This window comes from Phlebotomus argentipes, unplaced genomic scaffold (assembly GCF_947086385.1).
Source record: "Phlebotomus argentipes unplaced genomic scaffold, Phlebotomus argentipes genome assembly contig_5, whole genome shotgun sequence".
Lineage (NCBI taxonomy): Eukaryota > Metazoa > Arthropoda > Insecta > Diptera > Psychodidae > Phlebotomus > Phlebotomus argentipes.
The window spans coordinates 7943441-7962576 of NW_026776165.1; the positions used below are offsets into that span (position 1 = coordinate 7943441).

General features: G+C 47.4%; 5 protein-coding genes across 9 annotated transcripts in view; 4 read left to right on the top strand and 1 right to left on the bottom strand.

Annotated features, from left to right (window-relative positions):
• Nucleotides 1-264: 264 nt before the first annotated feature.
• Nucleotides 265-5868, top strand: LOC132255801 (dynamin-like 120 kDa protein, mitochondrial). Of its 3 annotated transcripts, XM_059751958.1 has the most exons (7): nucleotides 265-438; nucleotides 659-920; nucleotides 984-1236; nucleotides 1306-1350; nucleotides 1438-3308; nucleotides 5167-5584; nucleotides 5654-5868. In XM_059751958.1, the coding sequence occupies exons 1-7, from the start codon at nucleotides 410-412 to the stop codon at nucleotides 5716-5718; spliced, it is 2943 nt and encodes a 980-aa protein (XP_059607941.1). In that variant the 5' UTR covers nucleotides 265-409; the 3' UTR covers nucleotides 5719-5868. The 3 variants fall into 3 exon arrangements, with proteins under 3 accessions (XP_059607941.1, XP_059607942.1, XP_059607943.1); XM_059751959.1 differs by lacking the exon at nucleotides 1306-1350; XM_059751960.1 differs by lacking the exons at nucleotides 5167-5584; nucleotides 5654-5868 and adding an exon at nucleotides 4710-5159.
• Nucleotides 5869-5894: 26 nt separating this feature from the next.
• Nucleotides 5895-13701, bottom strand: LOC132255798 (toll-like receptor 2). Of its 2 annotated transcripts, none has more exons than XM_059751957.1 (5): nucleotides 13576-13701; nucleotides 8272-8511; nucleotides 7146-8204; nucleotides 6221-7082; nucleotides 5895-6159 (listed from the first exon to the last, which is right to left on the bottom strand). In XM_059751957.1, exons 2-5 carry the CDS (start codon nucleotides 8480-8482, stop codon nucleotides 5895-5897), a joined length of 2397 nt encoding a protein of 798 aa, XP_059607940.1. In that variant the 5' UTR covers nucleotides 8483-8511; nucleotides 13576-13701. The 2 variants fall into 2 exon arrangements, with proteins under 2 accessions (XP_059607940.1, XP_059607939.1); XM_059751956.1 differs by lacking the exon at nucleotides 13576-13701 and adding an exon at nucleotides 8566-9442.
• LOC132255814 (large ribosomal subunit protein uL22m) lies at nucleotides 9565-10509 on the top strand. The gene is made up of 2 exons (XM_059751976.1): nucleotides 9565-9779; nucleotides 9833-10509. Exons 1-2 carry the CDS (start codon nucleotides 9612-9614, stop codon nucleotides 10262-10264), a joined length of 600 nt encoding a protein of 199 aa, XP_059607959.1. The 5' UTR covers nucleotides 9565-9611; the 3' UTR covers nucleotides 10265-10509.
• Nucleotides 10788-12379, top strand: LOC132255813 (protein trunk). Its single transcript, XM_059751975.1, has 2 exons — nucleotides 10788-11395; nucleotides 11941-12379. The coding sequence occupies exons 1-2, from the start codon at nucleotides 11147-11149 to the stop codon at nucleotides 12325-12327; spliced, it is 636 nt and encodes a 211-aa protein (XP_059607958.1). The 5' UTR covers nucleotides 10788-11146; the 3' UTR covers nucleotides 12328-12379.
• A 332-nt stretch (nucleotides 13702-14033) lies between the features above and the next one.
• The window catches only part of LOC132255807 (hemicentin-2-like), a 37339-nt gene continuing 32236 nt past the window's right edge, over nucleotides 14034-19136 (top strand). For both annotated transcript variants that reach the window (XM_059751968.1, XM_059751969.1), the window contains exon 1: nucleotides 14034-14380. In XM_059751968.1, coding sequence (XP_059607951.1) covers nucleotides 14323-14380 — 58 coding nt within the window. In that variant the 5' untranslated portion in view covers nucleotides 14034-14322. The remainder of the gene's footprint in view (nucleotides 14381-19136) is intronic.

Sequence of the window (19136 nt, forward strand, 5' to 3'; positions counted from 1 at the left end):
ATATATGCTCCTGTGGTGTAAACACATTGAGAAGGGTAGGGAAAATAGAAAATACTCTTTCGATATTACTTAGGATAACACAAAAATTGTGATTTTTTGCATTTTTTCATTGATTTCATCACTTTTCTACATTCATCACACTTATTACTACAGGTGTTACATTTTTGGTGAAAAATCTCTTTATATACCACACCTTATTCAAGAGGAAAAAGCGGAAATCTCTGCGATGTACATTTGGCGGCATTTTCGAATCTGTGCGCAGTCGCCGAATCGATGGGTTGTCAAAGTGTTTTCTCAGTGGAGTGGAGAAATTGGAAAATCCCCCAGAAAAGTGTGAAATAATGCTGTAAAGGGACTTTCTAGGCACTCGTGAGGCTCTTTGAAGGTTTATTCAGCGATTAGTGGCAAAATGGCACAAATTCTCCGGGGAAGATTTGGGTAAATTCCTGTTTTTATTCACGCATTCAATCTAACCTCTATCTGGTGGGAAAAATCTTGTTTTCACACAGATTTTCCTGATTCTTCTGCATTTTTCACTATAAATTGAGAAATCTAATTCTCTGGAGTGGTTCAGATTGAATTTTCTATAGTTTTGTGGAAGGGAGAATTGAGAAACTTCCTAGTGTGAATCTTTACATAACACTCGGGATTATTGCAGGTTCAGTGTGAAAAGCTCGAGAGCCGTGAGGCCTCTGGTGCTGAATCTCTCCCGGGTGAACTTCTCCACCCTCAACGGAGGCCATGGGACGCGACATCCGCACCGGAAGCTCCTGCTGCAGCAGCGCCTGCCGTTGACGCCTCTTCTGGTGACTCCGCGGCGAACGTACGCCATGATCGTCGCTCGGGTGCTCCGAGGGGCGCTGAAGCTACGCTATCTCGTCCTGGGCGGGGCCATCGGTGGTGGAATGACCCTGAACAAGGTTGGGAATGCGCGAGAGTCAGTGGAGCGTGTCTAACAGAGACTTTCTCCCGTCAATGTGCAGAAGTACGAGGAGTGGCGCGACGGCTTGCCGGACATGAAGTGGCTAGACGACGTGCTGCCGGACAGTGAGCAGTGGCACAAGTTCTCCAAGAGCCTGATGTCCGTGGGCGAGGCTGTGAGGGATTCTATTGAGATCGATCCGCGCCTGAAGAAGATCAGCGAGGAGAAGCTGGCCGAGTGGCGAGCCTGGTTCGACAACCGGCTGGATAATGCCATTGAGGCGGCGGAGACGACGGAGAATCCGGCGATTGAAGGTGAGGAGGCGTCGCGCTGCATCTCTGAGCGCTGCAAGAATGATGATTGGACGTTCTCTCTTGTTCTAGGTCCATTCCAGACACTCTCTGACCTTATTTCCGATATGTATGGAGGTAATCATCATTCTTGAAGCCCTGAGGTGGCTAATGTTTGCTCTCTTCTCACGTGATTTCTCTCTCTCTTGCGCGCGCGCGACACAGTGACCAAGGATGAGCTGAAGGCGATGCACTTGGTGGAGGCGAAGGGAGTGTCGGCAGCCGAAGAGGCGCATCGGAAGCACCAGTCGATGCAGCAGCAGATCGAGGAGTTGCAGGCGGAGATGATGGCGGTACAGCTGAAGTACCAGAAGGAGCTGGAGAAGCTGGAGCGGGATAATAAGAATCTGCGGCAGCAGTACTTGATCTTGAAGACGAACAGGAAGCTGGGCGGAAAGAAGATCAAGAAGAGCCTGATTGACATGTACTCAGAAGTGCTGGATGAGCTCTCTGGCTATGACACCAACTACACCATGGCCGATCACCTGCCCAGAGTGGTGGTGGTGGGCGATCAGAGCAGCGGCAAGACGTCTGTGCTGGAGTCCATTGCGCAGGCGAGGATCTTCCCGCGCGGCAGTGGTGAGATGATGACCAGGGCGCCGGTGAAGGTGACACTGTCGGAGGGGCCCTATCACTTGGCCAAGTTCAATGACTCCGAGCGGGAATATGATCTGACGAAGGAGTCGGAATTGGCGGAATTGAGGCGCGAAGTGGAGCTGCGGATGCGCCATTCGGTGCGCGGCGGCAGAACTGTGAGTACGGAGACGATCTCGATGACTGTCAAGGGGCCTGGGCTGCAGCGAATGGTGCTGATCGATTTGCCGGGCATCATCTCGACAGTGACGGTGGACATGGCGGCCGACACGAAGGATTCCATCCACCAGATGACCAGACACTACATGAGCAACCCAAATGCCATCATTCTGTGCATTCAGGATGGCTCAGTGGACGCTGAGCGCAGCAATGTCACGGATCTGGTCACGCAGTGTGATCCGCATGGGAAGAGGACGATCTTTGTGCTGACAAAGGTGGATTTGGCGGAGGAGTTGGCAGAGCCGGACAGAATCCGGCGCATTCTGGCCGGAAAGCTGTTCCCCATGAAGGCCCTGGGCTACTTTGCCGTGGTGACTGGGCGTGGACGGAAGGATGACTCGATAGAGACGATTAGGGATTACGAGGAGCGCTTCTTCAAGACGTCGAAGCTCTTCCATCGCAGCGGCACTGTGATGCCACATCAGGTGAGCACGCGGAATCTGAGTCTGGCCGTGGCGGATCGGTTTTGGCGCATGGTGAGGGAGACGATAGAGCAGCAGGCGGATGCATTTAAGGTCACGCGCTTCAATCTGGAGACGGAGTGGAAGAACAACTTCCCACGCCTGCGAGAGTCCGGCCGGGATGAGTTGTTCGAGAAGGCGAAGGGCGAGGTGCTGGACGAGGTGGTGAATCTGTCGCAGATCTCGTCGAAGAAGTGGGAAGAGGTGATCCAGAGTCAGCTTTGGGACAAGCTGTCCAACTATGTGTTCGAGAACATCTATCTGCCGGCGGCACAATCGGGCTCACCCAACTCCTTCAACACCATGGTGGACATCAAACTGCGCCAGTGGGCGGATCAGGCGCTGCCGGCGCGCGCCGTGGAGTCTGGCTACGAGGCGCTGCAGAAGGAGTTTTTGGAGTTGCTAGAGCAGGCGAAGAAGTCTCCGGATCACGATGACATCTTCGATAACCTGAAGGCCGCCGTGGTGGACGAGGCCATCCGCAGGTACACGTGGGAGGACAAGGCGACGGACATGCTGCGCGTGATCCAGCTGAACACACTGGAGGATCGCGTGGTGTCGGACAAGGGCGAGTGGGATCAAGCAGTGCGCTTCTTCGAGGCATCCGTGAAGGAGAAGCTGCAGCTCACGGAGAACACGATGGCGGAAATGTTTGGGCCGTCGGCGTGGCAGCGCTGGGCGCACTGGAAATATGCCACGGATGAGCAGCAGAAGCGGAGGAATGTGAAGGGAGAGCTGGACAAAATCCTCGTCAGTGACTCGGTGAGTTTTCCACTCTTTTTGCCATCGCCAAATCATAATTTTAGTGGGTTGAAGTTCGACAGTTTTGGAAAATACAGTGACGACAAGGAAAATAAGGTCAATGAAGAAATCGATAATAGAAAAGATCGATATTTGTTGATTAGACAAATGTATGTTGATTGCTTACTTGGAAAATGATTTGAAAGGATGGAAAACATCTAATTATTACACAACAATTCATTAAGCGGTGTAATAAGACCGCAGGAGATTTTCTTACAAACTTCAGTCTATCATTCACAGTCAGTGGAAAAATATGGAGTTTTCAAGAAGTCTTGGCAAATTGTTTAGAATCCATCAATTAATATTTTTTCTATACCTCAAAAGTTGTAGTAGAAAAGAGAAACTTTGGTATTTCTTGAGATTATGTCTGATAGTCCTTTATATTGCGACGTGTGTTTATGGTATGGTCAAATACATAGAGATTCACGAGAAATTCAGGCAGTTGTTCGATTTCAAACCTTCAGATTTTATCATGAATTTATTTTTTTGTGAAAAATTTGTCCTCTTCACTTGGCTATTGATAATCTTAATACTCCTTTTTGTCAGTAAAAAATCTCACGCAGAATTGTTGTACTTAATTAATCGTTTTGAGAAGCTTATGATGGAAAATTCCAAGCAGAAGTTAAAATATGAGAACATGAAATTGTCTGTGAATTGTCAATTTTATATCTTGACAATTTACTACGTTTTCCTTATTGCTTTTTGGAGTTTTATTCTCTTTAATTTGTTGAAGATGCCACCGAATATTGATCGATGTCGTGAACTGCTTACTTATTTTTCCTTTTTGTACCTCATAAAACTGCCAACTCTCTATATTACGAATTTTATTAGGTTATTTTCTTCACAATTCAATAAGATTTCATTAAATTCACATTACTTTGAAGGATCAAATGACAAAAATATCTTAAAATTCTCGTTTCTTGTTTCGGACATTGTGAAGCTTATTAATTACACTTTTGGCAATTTGATCTTTCTTTCGAGAAATATGGAGGCAATATTTTTGACTTTCTACATTCACGGCGTCTTAATGTTTAATTTGTTTATGAATGGGAATATGGCGAAAATATGTTGGTTTACTTTGTTGGTATTGATTGCCCTTCCGAGCGTTGCAATGATTCTCAACATTGGTCATTGCGGAGAGATTTTCGAGAGAGCATTGGAGAAGAATAATCTTTTGGTGAAGAATTTGGCAACAGTAGAATCTAAGTGTGCTACTCAAATTCTTCTCAGGCGATTTCATGTGCCTGTAACCCTAACGGCTCGTCATCAGCCTATGAATTACTCAATCTTTCTAACTGTGAGTTGTGTTAGTTATTTGATAGCTGATTGAAGGAAAAATCGCCTTTTATATTGCGTTTCCAGATTTTAAATGGCGTTATTATACACCTGACAATCCTGCTTCAGTTTGAAGATCTGCTGCGAAATTCTAACTAAATCTAATGGAAAAGATGTCAAAATCGTAACAACTCGGAGAGAACTTTATAAAGGAACGAGAAGAGAAATAGGTTTTCCTAAAATATTTATGATACAACTGGAAATGTTTCGACAGAATTTATCATTTTAAAGTGAAAAGGATTGATTTCGGAAGCGAAATCTAGGTAAAGAGTTGTAAAATCGTAAAAAAAAAATATTTATTTCCTTGCTTTTCTAATAAACTTGGATCGTTTTTATCTTATCATGATGCATTTGGCAATGCGAAAACACGAAGGGTTCTTTTTATGTGCGTATAATTGAAGAGTGGGCCCTATTATTGCGGCGGCAAGTGTAGTCTTGCTGGGGAATTGGATTTGAGAGCTGTTATCTGATCTGTTATCTGTAGAAACACCCGCCGACGCTGAGCTATGACGAGCTGACGACGGTGCGGAAGAACCTGCAGCGCGGCGGCCTGGAGGTGGACACGGAGTACATCCGCGAGACGTGGTATCCTGTCTACCGGCGCCACTTCCTACAGCAGGCGCTGTTGCGCGCCTACGACGGCCGCAAGGCCTACTACCTATACGTGACGCAGGCGCGCGACCGCGGCGACTGCGCGCTCAACGTGAACGACATCATCCTGTTCTGGCGCATCCAGCAGGTGATGAAAGTGACCACGAACGCTCTCAGGCAGCAGGTGATCAATCGGGAGGCGCGGCGCCTGGACAAGGAAATGAAGGCGGTTCTGGATGAGTACAGCGAGGATGAGGACAAGAAGCAGCAGCTGTTGACGGGGAAACGCGTCTCGCTGGCCGAGGAACTCCGTGAGTAGAAATGTTGATGTGGGGATTCTCAAAGGGAGGAAGTTCTCTAATGGTGGATTATTCTTGTAGTGCGCGTGCGAAAGATCCAGGAGAAGCTGGAGGTGTTCATAAACCAGCTGAACAAGGAGAAGTGAGAGCGCATCCTATTAATTTCTGTCGGCTTCTTTCCACGTGATTCTTGTGATTTCCTTTCGTTTGTCAAAACTCAGTGCATCCTCGAGTCCACACATTTATGAAAATTCAACGGATTATTTAATTAAAAGTAGCGCTTATCTAGCCAGGTACACATGACAACTCTCTATCTGCGGCTCTAGACGGTGGAAGAGTCGCCCTCCCACTCGTGCGTGATGAGAGCGCGCCTCAGGCGCTTCCAGAAGAGCTTGCGCTCCTCCTGCAGCGATTTGTCGGGCGCGCTCTCGTCGGCCTCCGGGCGTTTCCGGCGTCGCTTGCTGGGCACCGGCCAACGAATGTAGGTTTTGGTACGCATGAGGAACTGTAGCGTCTTGGGGCGCTTCCGCTTGGGCACGTCCTCCAGCAGGATGAGCACCAGTTGCTCTCGACACGTCTCCAGGAGTCTGGGGAAGATTCAGGAGAGTCAGATTACGTGATTCAGCGTGGCTTTTGGGGGCTTCTCACCTGTGCTGCGCGAGGTGCATCTCGAATTGGCACCACTGACTGAGCAGGAAGCTCTGGCTGATGACGAGCAGGAGGCAGCGCGAGCGATCCATGCAGGAGATGATGTTCTCGAGAATACTCACGCCCACCTGGAAGTCGCGCTCGTGCATGCAGACGCTGATCTCGCGCCTGGACTCGATATTGGGCAGCAACTCCTCGAGGACCCACGCGCGATTCTCGTCGCAGAAGCTGACAAAGACGTCATAGGTGAAGGCGTCCTCAGCCGCGCCTTGGCGCACCTTCTCCTTCTCTTTGTCTAGGAAGCTGAGGATCGTGGCATTCTTGATGATGATGAGGAAGTAGCGAATGTACCACCATTTGTAATAACCGAAGCAAAACACCGTCAGCAGCACGAAGGCCACGATCAGGATTGTGACCAGGGAATTATTGGCCTGCCGCAGGCTGTCCACTAGGCTCGGCCAGTTGGATCTGTCCGACAAGCAGCTCTCGATCTCCGAGAAGAAGTGCTCGCGATTCGTGCTGCTGTTGATACAGCGATAGTCGTTCTCCTGGAAGTCCAGCAACTGGAAGGAAAAGATGATCTCCGTGGTGGTGCGCGGCTGGAAGCGTTGCGGACAGCGGCGATAGACGGACGGCGGCTTCTGACTCGTGCAGTTCTCGTCATCCTTCAGCTCCACCGCCCGGAAGCCGTTTTCTTGCGTCTCCGCGCCCAGGCGCTCGAACTCCGCCTGGGAAATGTACAACAGATCGTACTTCCTCTTGGCCAGGATCATGTTCGCGTAGCTACTGTTGATGGACTTCACGTACTGGTAGTACATGCGCGAGGGCAGATCGTAGATGGACAGCGTGGCCTCGTGAATGGCTGGAAAGAGAGTCCGCTTATTAAGTGACGAAGCCAACAAAACTCAGATCATTTCCCACTCACCGCTTCCCTTGTCCTGACTCCTGGCGTTCACTGCTCTCCTGGTCCTCTTCTCGTCGATGTTGTCATGGTAATGCTGGATGACCTCCTGGATGAGAAAGTCGTTGATGTCTGGCATGGGATTCACGTAGAACGTGCAGTTGATGGGGCGGTTGTTGTTGGCCGCCATATCGATGAACTCCCTGAGGATGCAGCTGCAGATGAAGTCGTTCTTGCCGATGCCCAGGAACTCCAGTCGCTCGAAGTCGTCCAGCATCTGCGACGTCATCATATTGATGTTGTTCTCCCGCAGATTAAGTATTCGCAGCAGTCGGTTGTGCTCGAAGACCTTCTGATACCAGTTGCCGATGTGATTGCTGCTCAAGTCCAGGATCTCCAGTTGCGGCGTGTTGAGGAACGTCGTGTTGCTGAGCTGGTTGATGTTGTTGCCGCGCAGCATCAGCATGCGTAGCTTGCGCAAGTGCTGCAGCCACGACAGATGCTTGACGTTGGACTCCTGGAAGGAGAGGATCTCCAGCTTGTCCTCCAGACCTTCGAACGTGTTGGCGCGCATGTTGTGCGTGAGCGCAGGATTGCCGGAGATGTCCAGCACCTGTAGATTGATGCCGTTGAACATGCCGTAGCCGATGATCTGCACGCCCGTGTGACACAGGCTGAGCTGCTGCACGTGCCTGGGCAGCTGGCTGAAGGCGTGCGTGCTCGCCGCTTCCACGCGCGTGTGTGAGAAATCCAGGAAGTTGAGCTGCTCCAAACCAGCAAAGGTGTCCAGCGCCAGGCGCACACCGCCGATGGCCTTCTCTAGGGCCGCCGTCATGTGATCGGGCGTCTGCCAGAGCTCGGGAGTGTTGAAGGACACGTCCAGGTGCATGAGAACCGGCAGATGGGCGAAAGTGTCCGCCGTGAGCTCAGTGATGCGATTGTGGGAGAGATACAGCTTCTCCAGCTTCATCAGTCCCTCGAAGGCGCCGCTGACGATCGTCTCGATGGCGCATCCGCGCACGTCCAGTTCCTTGAGTTTCTCCAGCCTCGGGAAGACGGTCGGATGGGTGGAATTGACCACAACTACGCACATTTTCAGTGTTATCTTCGCCACTAGGATTACTAAACTCTATGATAAAGGCAAACTCACGCAAGTTTAGCGCAGTCTCGAGACTCTTCAGGGTGTTTCCGGTCAGCGAGAGGTACTCGAGACTCCCTTTGACCAGTTGCAAGGAGTCGAAAGGGATTCTCGTCAGTCCATTCTTCGCCACGGAGAGGAAAACGATGGGGATGCTGTTTATCTGGCGCTCCTGAAGTCTGTTGCGGATCTTCTCGTAGATCTTCGACTCGCTGAGCCTCATGGCAGACAAGTCCAGGAAGAGAGAATTCTCTGGAAGATGCACAACATCGAGATTTTGCTCAGGAACTGTTAGTAATTTCTTACCTGGTCTCCTAGAGTCGCTCGTTCTCAAGCTTCCGTCTGTCTTCAGCCACCAGGACAGGTAAATCTCCGCAGGACCCAGAATACAATCAGGACGCGCACTCCCGTCGCCATATTCCTCTCCTGACTCCTGATAGTCCTCAATCTGAGGCGCTTCCTGGGAGCTTTCCGTCTCTTCTTCGTCCGAATCCTCCCCCGGCACTGCCGGCTCCCCCTCCCCACTGGCCAGAAACGCAAAATGATCAATTGTTTGTGCGGAATTGTCACCAGTGGCCAATAATTCATCAACTAATCTGTCCGGGATAGAGTTTGTCGGTCTTTTGCTATCTAAATTGTGGCTGCTGGTGCGATAACGCTGGCCTTGGTTGCTCGCACTTGCCAAAACCCCACCGTGACGCCCTCCTGGCCACTCTGGAGGCGCTTCCGGGATCACTTTCTGACCAGTGTCCCTCTGCCTTCGTCTCACTGTGTCCGGACACTCAATTAATCTCACTAGAGTGGCCAGGAAGATCACAAATATGACAATGTCTCTCATTGCGGAGCTCATCCTGATTTCCGGGCTGTTTTTCCTGCACACACACGCACGCACTCCGAAAAAGGAGGGAATCACTTATTGAGGTTAGGACTCATTTGCACATTTTCACGGGGATTTCTCACTGGTAACTCCTTCTTGGGTGATGTTTTTCGCAATATACATGCCTATTGACTGACTCGCAGTGAGTTAACACGTCGCTATCGAGCTATTTTCACCAAAATTATCGATTTCCTTATCACCACTCTGATAAGAGCGAATAATTAATTTTATTGTTTCACCGTGCCACTCACAATGCTACTTGATATTGTGTCTTCACCCCTGCATTGCAGCGCATTCACATCGTGCAGATTTGGAGTGGTAGGCACTCGGATAATGGGGAAATAAACACTTTTGTCAGGTGCTAAGAGCACTGCCGAAATTTTAGCGCCATGCGAAAAACTCCGTGTGTGGCGCTGCGGTCGAATAGAGGGCAGGTGACATAACCTCGAAAGGCATTTGCACGTTTGTTTTGATCATGAACATTGTGAAAAACTTGCTGAAAACGGTTGTGCCAGCGCCCCAGAGAGCTCACATGCACTTGTCAGCTGCTCTGGGGACGAATTCATTCAATTTCGGCCCACGGAAATGGGAGCGGCATAACAAAACCATATTTCCGCCTGAGGAAGGAGTCACTCGACCGGCGGTAAGTGCTTCCTGTGGCTTTCTGTGCCCTCCTGACCGACTTTTCCCTTGCAGTACGTGTGTCACATCAAGAAGAACATTCGCTACAGCCCCGAAAAGATGTGGTACGTGGCGTGCCTGGTGCGTGGCATGTCCGTGGACGAGGCGGTGAAGCAGCTGAGCTTTGTGCTGAAGAAGGGCGCCAGGGACGTGAAAGCGGCTATTCTGGAGGCGCAGCAGCTGGCCGTGGAGAAGCACAATGTGGAGTTCAGGAGTAATCTGTGGGTGGCCGAGAGCTTCGTGGGCAAAGGCAGGTACTTCAAGGGCGTCCGGAGGCACGCGCGGAGGCGCATGGGTGTGGTGGAGTACAAACACTGTCACTATTTCGTGCGACTGGAGGAGGGGCCACCGCCGGAGCACTACTATCCGGCCAATCTGACGCCGCAGGAGCAGCTGGACAAGTGGCTGGACAAGATGAGGAAGAGGAGAATCACGGGATCGCTTTAAGAGTGTGTTTTGCGTATTAGTAAAAGTAGTTTTTGAGAACCTTCAGCAGATGTTTGCTCAGCAATTCACCGGGAACAAAAAGCACATAAAAGATGTGCGACTTGCGCAAATAACTTTGTAAATTGGTAACGATCAAGAGACTGATGGTCAATATTGGCTGAAGAGATCACACGAAGGTTGTGTTGGAGGACAAATTTTGCTTGAAATCATCTCTGAATTAAATTTCCAGGAAAATCTCTGTCCTGCAGATGCTATTCTTGGGTCTTTACGATGTGTTTTGTGACCCAGTTTCGGGCGGCAAATGATTTCAATTCCCCCCAAATGTGCATCGACGTGCCGGGAATGCAGATGAGAATGTCTCCAAGGGGCGCAGCAAAGAGCGGCCGAGGGACTAGGAGATTTCTCTACCATTGACATTCCGTCTTCCTCTTGATGCGCCCTGCGCAGCCTCAAGTTCCGCTCTTTGGCTCCACATGTGCACCGCAGAGTTGAATTCTTTCGCGCTGCGGAGCCACAGAATGGCCGTAAATAGCGCACTTCTATTGGGAAACAGTCCGATTTGCTCTCTTCCCCAAAATATTGAGTCATCCACATCCGAATTGTGGCCGCACAGAAGAATTCTCCACACGCGACGTCCTGAATTCCCAATGAGATTCATTGTCTTCCGTGCGCGCTTTTTTTGGGCCTCAGAATAAGTGACATCATGGCGAACAGTTAGATGAAATAAATCGCACTTTATGACACAATTTGGGCTTCGACAGGCATTTTATGGTCACTAAGATGCGTGTCAGGTCAAAAGTCAATTGGAGTGTAAAAGGATTTATGCCGAATTAGGCAGAAGGCAAGGCCTTCTCGAAAGGGAGCGGTCAGTCTTTCGAGAGCATGCGGTCAGAGTGTGTGGTGGTGCTGTTGCTCCTGGACGCGCTGGAGGGGCGCTTCGTGGCCCTGGAGAAGCCCTGTGGCCACGTGCCCACCTTTGTGCTCATGGACACTCTGGGGCCGGCGTTCAACTACCGCTACATGCGCTTTGAGAGCCCCAAAGTCGCCGAAGAGGATCCAGACGACGACCTCAAGAGAGACGCACTCAACAGTTATGACTCATTCTACGTCACGGAATCCTTCACGCACGAGGTGAGTGATCATCAGTGAGTAGGCCAGAAGGAATATTCCAGAGAACAGTGAATGTGCAAAAGTGTGGGACAAATCCTAAATCTTTCTCAGCATTTCTTGGATGTCAAGAGAAGTTATGGAATCTCCAAGGGAATCTCAGTGGAAAACTTCAATATCTTGAAGAAATTCCTCAAAACTAGCTTATAAGATCGTCAATTACTGGGCAATTTCTGGACCATAATGACACAAAGTAGAAGTGATTTTCATTGGGTTTCTGGGTATTCTGAGCGGGTTTTTAGGCATAAAATATTCAGTCTCATGATCCACAATGATTATATGAAAGAAAATGAAAAGTGCTAAGATTATTGGATCAATTCCCACTAAAACTGAGCAGTGTTAAGGATGTGTTAAAATAGTTTAAAACAATCTTTGGTGTTTTGGGCCACACGTAAGGTTTTTACTTGGGTTTTTTCCGATGATTTCTCGCGATAATGATCGTTTAAGCCGTTTAAGCACAATTCGGGGCTAATATTCTAAGCATGATCAGCATTTCTGTGTCCTTGCAGATCAACAGAGAGCCTGCATGGTCAGCGAATGCCACTAACTTCGTGCCAAAGCCGAGCCAGAACAACAGCCGCGTGTCGCCGCGGCCCGTGGTCAGAGCCAGGAGATCTGTGGATCCGCAAACCTGGTCGTGCGACGCGAAAGTGCGCTGGCAGGACCTCGGGCCGGACTACTTCCCGCGCTACCTGCGCTCCGTGGAGTGCGTGCAAGCGCAGTGCTACTACGGCCACTACGACTGCCGGCCGCGCTCGTTTGCCGTGCGCCTCCTGCGGCGTCGGCGGGGCGAGTGCGCCCTGCTGCAAGAGGCGCCCGTGGACCTGTGGGTGTGGGAGGAGCGCTCCGTGGCCATGTGCTGTGACTGCGTCTTGCGCCAGCGATCCTTTCTGTGACCAGAGGGACCATAGACAGAGGCCTTAGTGACTATGTGATAGGAATAAAGTGAATGCTGATCGAATGCAGGAATTTTTATTGCCGACGCGCGGGAGTGGCTCAATTTGCACTCCATATATTTTAGGCACAATCCGTCACTTGGCCAATGCAAATTGCTGGAATGCGCGCCATCGAGCATTCCAGCCGTGATCGCACGTTCGTAATGGCGCTTGAAAAAAGTCAATTAAGCGCGACTTTTTCAGCTTCTCATCACTTTGCCATTAGCGCGCGATGGACTTTGATTTGGAGAATTATTGTGCGCCCAGAGGAAAAAGTGCTGAACATGTGTGGCACAAGAGGATGATTGAGTTTTGCTCCAATTGCCCAATTTATCATCTGAAAATGTGCGCCGATGCTCCTCAAAAATAGATTGGAGAAAATGTGTTTTATTGCCATCCACTGCAAGTCTGTGCGCACTGTTTAATTCTCATTGAAAAGAAACCATTGAAAGATGATGCCAAAGTTTCACAATTTTCTATCTCGCACGTTGAGCCACAAATGTGAGCCATTCTTTATGGGATTTTAATGGGAAGAAAGTCGCCTTTTTGCTGCAAACAAAAACCAGTGTCTTCAATTACATTGACATAAATTGTGCGTCTGAAATCACCTCAAGAATGACGACGAACTCTCTTGCATTGAATCCATGATTAAGACGCTGAATCATGTGATCAATCACACTTTATCGCCGGAAGAGTGGAGAATTCCAGCGGCAGCGCGGAAGCACGGCGTTTTGCCATCGAGACATTCCGCAGAATTCAGTGAAATCGACTTAATTGATCGCAATCGCAGACCGCGAGACGCGCGCTGGACAATCCGCTTGACCTCCCACGAGGCGCGAATGCGTTGCGAAATGATCCCACTTCGTCTCGCGATCGCGGAATTTCTCCATTTTTCAGGAGTTGTGCAACACAAGAACTGCAAGTGTTTATTTGTGCTCCGCCAGCGCTTTGATGATCGTCAGCGATGTATTTGAATATTGATCAAAGTTGTTTAATTTATCACTTCGAGAGTGGACGCATTAACCCATCAAGCACTCTAAAGACTTTTACGCCAGTTCTTATAGCTATAATGGGTTAACTTCCACTAACGATTTGTTTATTTTTCATTTTAGCGACCAAATGACTCTTTATTGAATGCTGATCGTGAGATTAAAGAATGTGTGATAAATAAAATCATAATTTTATTAAAGGATTTCCCATCTAAATTACCTCCAATTTCACCGCCTCTTTCACACAATCACGCACTTCCATCAATATTTTTCGATTCTCTTCAGCACCACAAAAAGTGAACACAGAAAAAGTGCTCCAAATTGAATGGAACCATTTTCACTCCCCAAAACCAGAACAATCACTCACCATTTCTGGGAAGAGCTGTGCAGGAAATTTAATTGATTTTCGCACCAAATGCACTTCCGGTCCAACGGTGATTAATTGGCCCAAAATAAAGAATCGAAGGTGTGACTTTTGAGTCAATTCTTGAATCATCTGCCGATTTGGTGGCCAACATTGTGAGTTTTTGTTGCAAGCTGTGCGTTTTTCATTCATCTTTCGCGCTCTCCGAGAGTGACTCACACGCCGCGGATTCTCTCATTTTCCCTCTCTTTCGCGAGAGCCACAGAGAGAGAGAGAGCCAAGCGCACAAGTTGGAGTTTAGCTAAGCCGACAGTTGAAGAAAGACTTTCGTTGTGTGAACATCGGCTTTACCGGCGTGTTCTGTTCTGGTGTTCTCCTGCTCTAGCAAGGGGTTTTTCTCTGTCACACTCGCGAGTGAAAATCCAGCGGAATTTTCCTGAGCGCGTGAAATTGTACGCGCAATGTTTCTGTGAAGAGATTGCCACCGAAAGTGTGTGTTCATTTAGCCAAAAAAAAACCAGGTTTAGAGTGCGTGTGCTCCAGTGAAAACCCCACTTTTCCTCCCAGTGATTTCTGTGTGCATTTTCCGTGGGTGTCTCGACGATGGAATTCTGGAAGTACGCCCTCCTCTGCAGCCTCTTTGTCGGATTAATAGCGCCAGGTAGGCTTAACTCTTTCGTCACGAACTGTGTGTGCCCTTTCAGTGCGCGCGCGACTCTTTTCCCGCCACAAAAATGATAAATATTTTGTTCCAATTAACCTCGCGATATTGAGAAGGTTATCGAAGTGAATTTGAATAGAATGAGAAACAACATTTGAGACAATTTTGCAATTCTCGGGTCGTGGCTTTAAATTATAAGTCGCTGTTTTTGCTCCATTTTAAGTCCTCTCTTTTGGCTTCAGCATGAAGCGAAGAGCTGAGTTTTTCTGAGAATTCAGGATTTCTTTTCACGATTTTTTTCTCGCTGCATTTTGCTGTAGATTTTTACCTGGAAACCCTGAAACACTCTCAAATTTCCTGATTTAACCTCGAACTCCGCAAGATTGACAAAAAGAACAGCGCATAGAAATCAAGACAAGACCACTGCAGAGGCTGCAGAAGCAAACTGCACATGCTGAACATGAGTTTCTCCTTCTCGTGATGTGTTTATGATGCCAAAATTATCACCAAGACATCGCGAAGGGACACACAATTTTGCTGCACTTTTCACAAAGTCATCATTTTCCCGCGTCTGCGTTTCAGGGCTTTCGGGAGTTTAATTTTGATCACTGACAGAGTGTCATTGACCCAGTAAATTCCGCCTTTTGTCGATCTCAAGTGTGTGAAGAAACGAGTCCCAGTAGGATTAAGGTCTCGCCCAGAATCTCACGAATTGAGTGCGTCTGAAAGTGTCCCACGGAGGATTTTCAGGCTCAACCCTTGCCTTGTGTCCACTTTCAAGATGATTAATGTTGCGTCGCTTCCCCGTCGATGACTTTTATTCGGTGAGACAGGAAAGGGACGATTGATTTTTTAGATAAATGCACAGAATTACGGAGAATAAACCGTATAAAGAAGGTTTATTTAAGATGGATTTCGATGTCAACTACAAAACACACAAAAAGAGACTGAAGAAACAACGTTTCATCGTAGAAGAAAGTGCAATGAAAAGCGGAAAATACATCGTACGAAGGATAGTCAAAATCAATAAAGAACAAATGTTTTCACATTTCCAAAGGTCACAGAAACATAATTTTCTCATTTCAACAACCCAAAATGTTATAATAAATATATGATGTTAATACTAGATTACAAATTTACAATCTTCTGCACACTTTTGAAACATTTCATATGCGGACATTTTTGAGTAACGTTGCTTTGTTCTTCAATTCTTTAGCATTTTTCGCACACAAATTCATCTTCCAGTATCAATTTTCCCGACTTTCCTGTCCACTTTGGCGCCGAGTCATTAACCCCTTTCGCGACGGCAACAAAGAAACACCCACAATTGCATAATTTTCCCCGCGGCGTGCCCATGGCAGTCAAAAGGTCCCCATTTGCCAGCGTCATTTGTCGTATTGCATTGAGAAATTAATTTTTATTGCACCGGATGTAATTTAACATTGTTCGAAGAGTTTTGGGCCTGGATGGACTCGATCGAAATGGCTGATTGTGGGACTTTCAATTTACAATTAATCGTGGGGCGAGAGGTGAGACAGAGCACAACTGGTGCGCGAATCTGAAGAAGTTGATGAGGAAATTCTTCATACTCTCGCGGGAATTTTGCGTGAAGTTGCAAATCGGCGATAAATAAAGTGTCTCGCGCAAGTTCTCTCTCTCTTCAATAGTAAACCGGTCTGAGCGCCAATATTTATATCTTTCATGCAATATCGCGATCCTCGAGCGAAGAATGAACAATTTGCGGTAACGTGCGTTGCCGTCTTCGGCGATCTTCCTGCGATCTTCATACGATCAGTTCATTCACTTCATGCCACAGACACTCATAACTCCACATGACTGCTGAAATGCATTCTCTCTGCCATCAAGGAAGAGTCCCAAGTGACAGTCGCGATCTGTGACACGCGATCGCCCCCAAAAGAGTGACACTGTCACGGACTTTTTGCCTAAGCGTGAAAAATCCTCAGTACTTTTCACTCTATTTTTATCCCATCGCGATTTTATCAGACGTCGAAGCATGGCGAGAAGATCGCGATCAATCATGGCTTTCGGGCAAATTTCAGAACGTAAACCAATGTAATCATCTCATCGGCAAAAAGGCAAACAGTTTGCTTAAAGATCACACATCAAGATCACTCATTAGCCGGAGTTATTAAGTTTTTAACGGACAGTTAAAAATACTTTCAGGTCATTATATTGTTATGATTGGGTGTTTAGAAACTGTGTCACACACTCTGCAGAGTAAGAAAAAACAACCCCGAAACACTTGCCAAAATCGCGGAAATCTTGACCACTTTTTGCCGAAGCGATCATAAATATTCGCGCGATCTCCTCCAAGTCCCATCTTTTCTGGGAAGTAAATAAAGCGCGCGCGTCTTATTGAAATATTTTTTGTACATGGCGCATCTCGAGAGATGATTCAGTGACTTCGCGAGGGAGAAGAGAGGAGATGAACAAGTTGCACTGCCGAGGTTTGAGAAGAAGATGGTGGCGAAGGGAAATGAGAGAAGAACAAGCCAAGGATTGAAAGATGAAATATATAGATTTGGCTGATGCTCTTCTCCCCCTCGTCGTCACGAGAAGGAGGCCCAAGAGATCATGAATGCCAACCATTATAATTATAGACTAAACAAACCAACAAAAGATCAATTAAAAAAAAAGTCGAAGGGAAGAGATTAAACGCGTGGTTCTGAAGAAAAAATTGTATTGAGAATTATTAGAGGGGGCGCGAGGAAGCACTTCTTTTCAATGTCTTTTGAACGGCGAAAGCCGCCTTTGAATTGACGAAATGGAATGAGGAATTCTCGTTGAGATAAATCAGGATCCACTTTTGGGTGGTTTGTCGATCTCAATTGCATCTTTTCCTCCGTCTTTCTGGGCCTCTTTGTTGGCCTCTCTTCACCGTCACGGCCGCTCAATTGAGACAATATTCACTGAGATGATCTTCAAGCCAAAAATGAGGCTCAAAATAAGATGTGGAAGTGCTTTAAAAGAAGCCTTGTGTTCGGACAATTAATATAAGCCTTGAGTTTCCGAGCAGACTTTGAGTAATAATGAGAATTCAAATGATAGTGCAATTAATTTATAATATCACCAAATGAACAGATAATGCGTATATGATTATTCGCAATTTCTCTCACAGTGTAATTTCTTATGTATAATTTCGACTATTTGTAGTCATTTAATTAAAGACTTGCAAGTCTGTTATTTGTGAACTGATTTTGCTCATCTCAAGTGCAAAGGAAAGGTAATTTAATTCTCTTTAATTGTTTTTATTACGCTAAAAGATGTTAGACAACCACAAGAGGCGTTAGAGTCACTTTAAATGATAAACACTTTAATCGATGTCTATTAAATACCTCATCATTCTCTCGTATCAATTCAACATTTTCCTCATACTTTACGACCTTTTCAATTCCACAATTCATCGCGCTGTCCATCCAAGAAACATTCCTAAAGACCCAAAGTTTCAAATGCATCAATAGATAAATCAAAAGCCTCACTCAATCCATTCTTTACGACCTCGTGTTGGTCAGACGCTTGGCAGCATCTTCCTGAATTCATTGACACAGAAAGTGGCCAACAAAGGCGCTCGTTGGAGCGATTTGGCCCATTTCCCGCGACCCAGAGGCGCGGGAGAACGACGGAGACGTCGCCACGGCGTCTATACGACATTCCCCTGCGAAGAGATTTCGTCCTGCACGGGAGAGAGCACACATGGCAATTCACTGGGAAATGCAGTATCTGGAGTTTGCTCTCGAATGCTGAGCTGGATTTATGTCTCTCCGGGTGAATTCGAGCACTTTACAGTTGTTTTTGGCTGGCGTGAAGACTTGAGGTGGACCTCAAGTGTCAAATATCGGTGAAAAGCAATTACTGGGTGTGTGTAAATCCTTCTGCAGTCTATAACAATCATCTGGAGAGGCTTCACGCCCTCCTTGAGATCTCTTTGGGGCGAGGGAAGGCGTCTCAATCGGCTGTAATCGATTGTTTGTGAATGTTTTGAGGGGACACGAAGGTCTCTGAGGTGTTTCTCGTCAGAGGTGATCAATCTTGATGCACTTTTTCACACTGAATCCCTGAGCAAAAGGGGCCTCAGCGAGAGATTTACGATCAACTCTATTTCCAGACTGTAATTTTCTCTCTCCTGCAGCTGGGATTCTCGGCATTCCATCTGCATCTCGAGTTTCTCTGGCACATCGAATTTCAATCCTTTCGATTCACACCCGCCCAAGGAGAGACCCAAAAGAAGAGCCCGATGGGCGTAATAAAATAATGGAGCCTTGATGAGATGATGATGGAATTTCTGGACGCATGATATTAAAATAAAATTATTTCTCAGATGGACTTGTGTTGCCGCCAAGGGGTTAATAACTTGTGCCGAAACTCACGAGTCATCGGGCCTTCTCAAGAGATTTACGAGTCAGCTCTCGACCGTGATGTTTCAATAAAGGAGCATCTCTTGAGCTCTTCTCGTGCAGCATTTATTGCGACATTATTGAGATCGTAAATGTATTTAATTGTGAAAGTTGGTGGTCGAATGGAACTTCAAAACCACTCTTTGATTTCTGGGTGGAAACAAAATTCAAAAGCATCCTTTTTGTCTAAATTATGACGAGAGATTCAATTTGAGGTTGATCTCAATTGAAAGCATAGCGGGAAACTTGGGTTCAAGGCTCATTACTGATCCGATTTGGGCGAAATAAAGCCATCTAAGTCTAAGAGCTACGGAGAGAAGTCTTAAGGCAGCGATTCCACC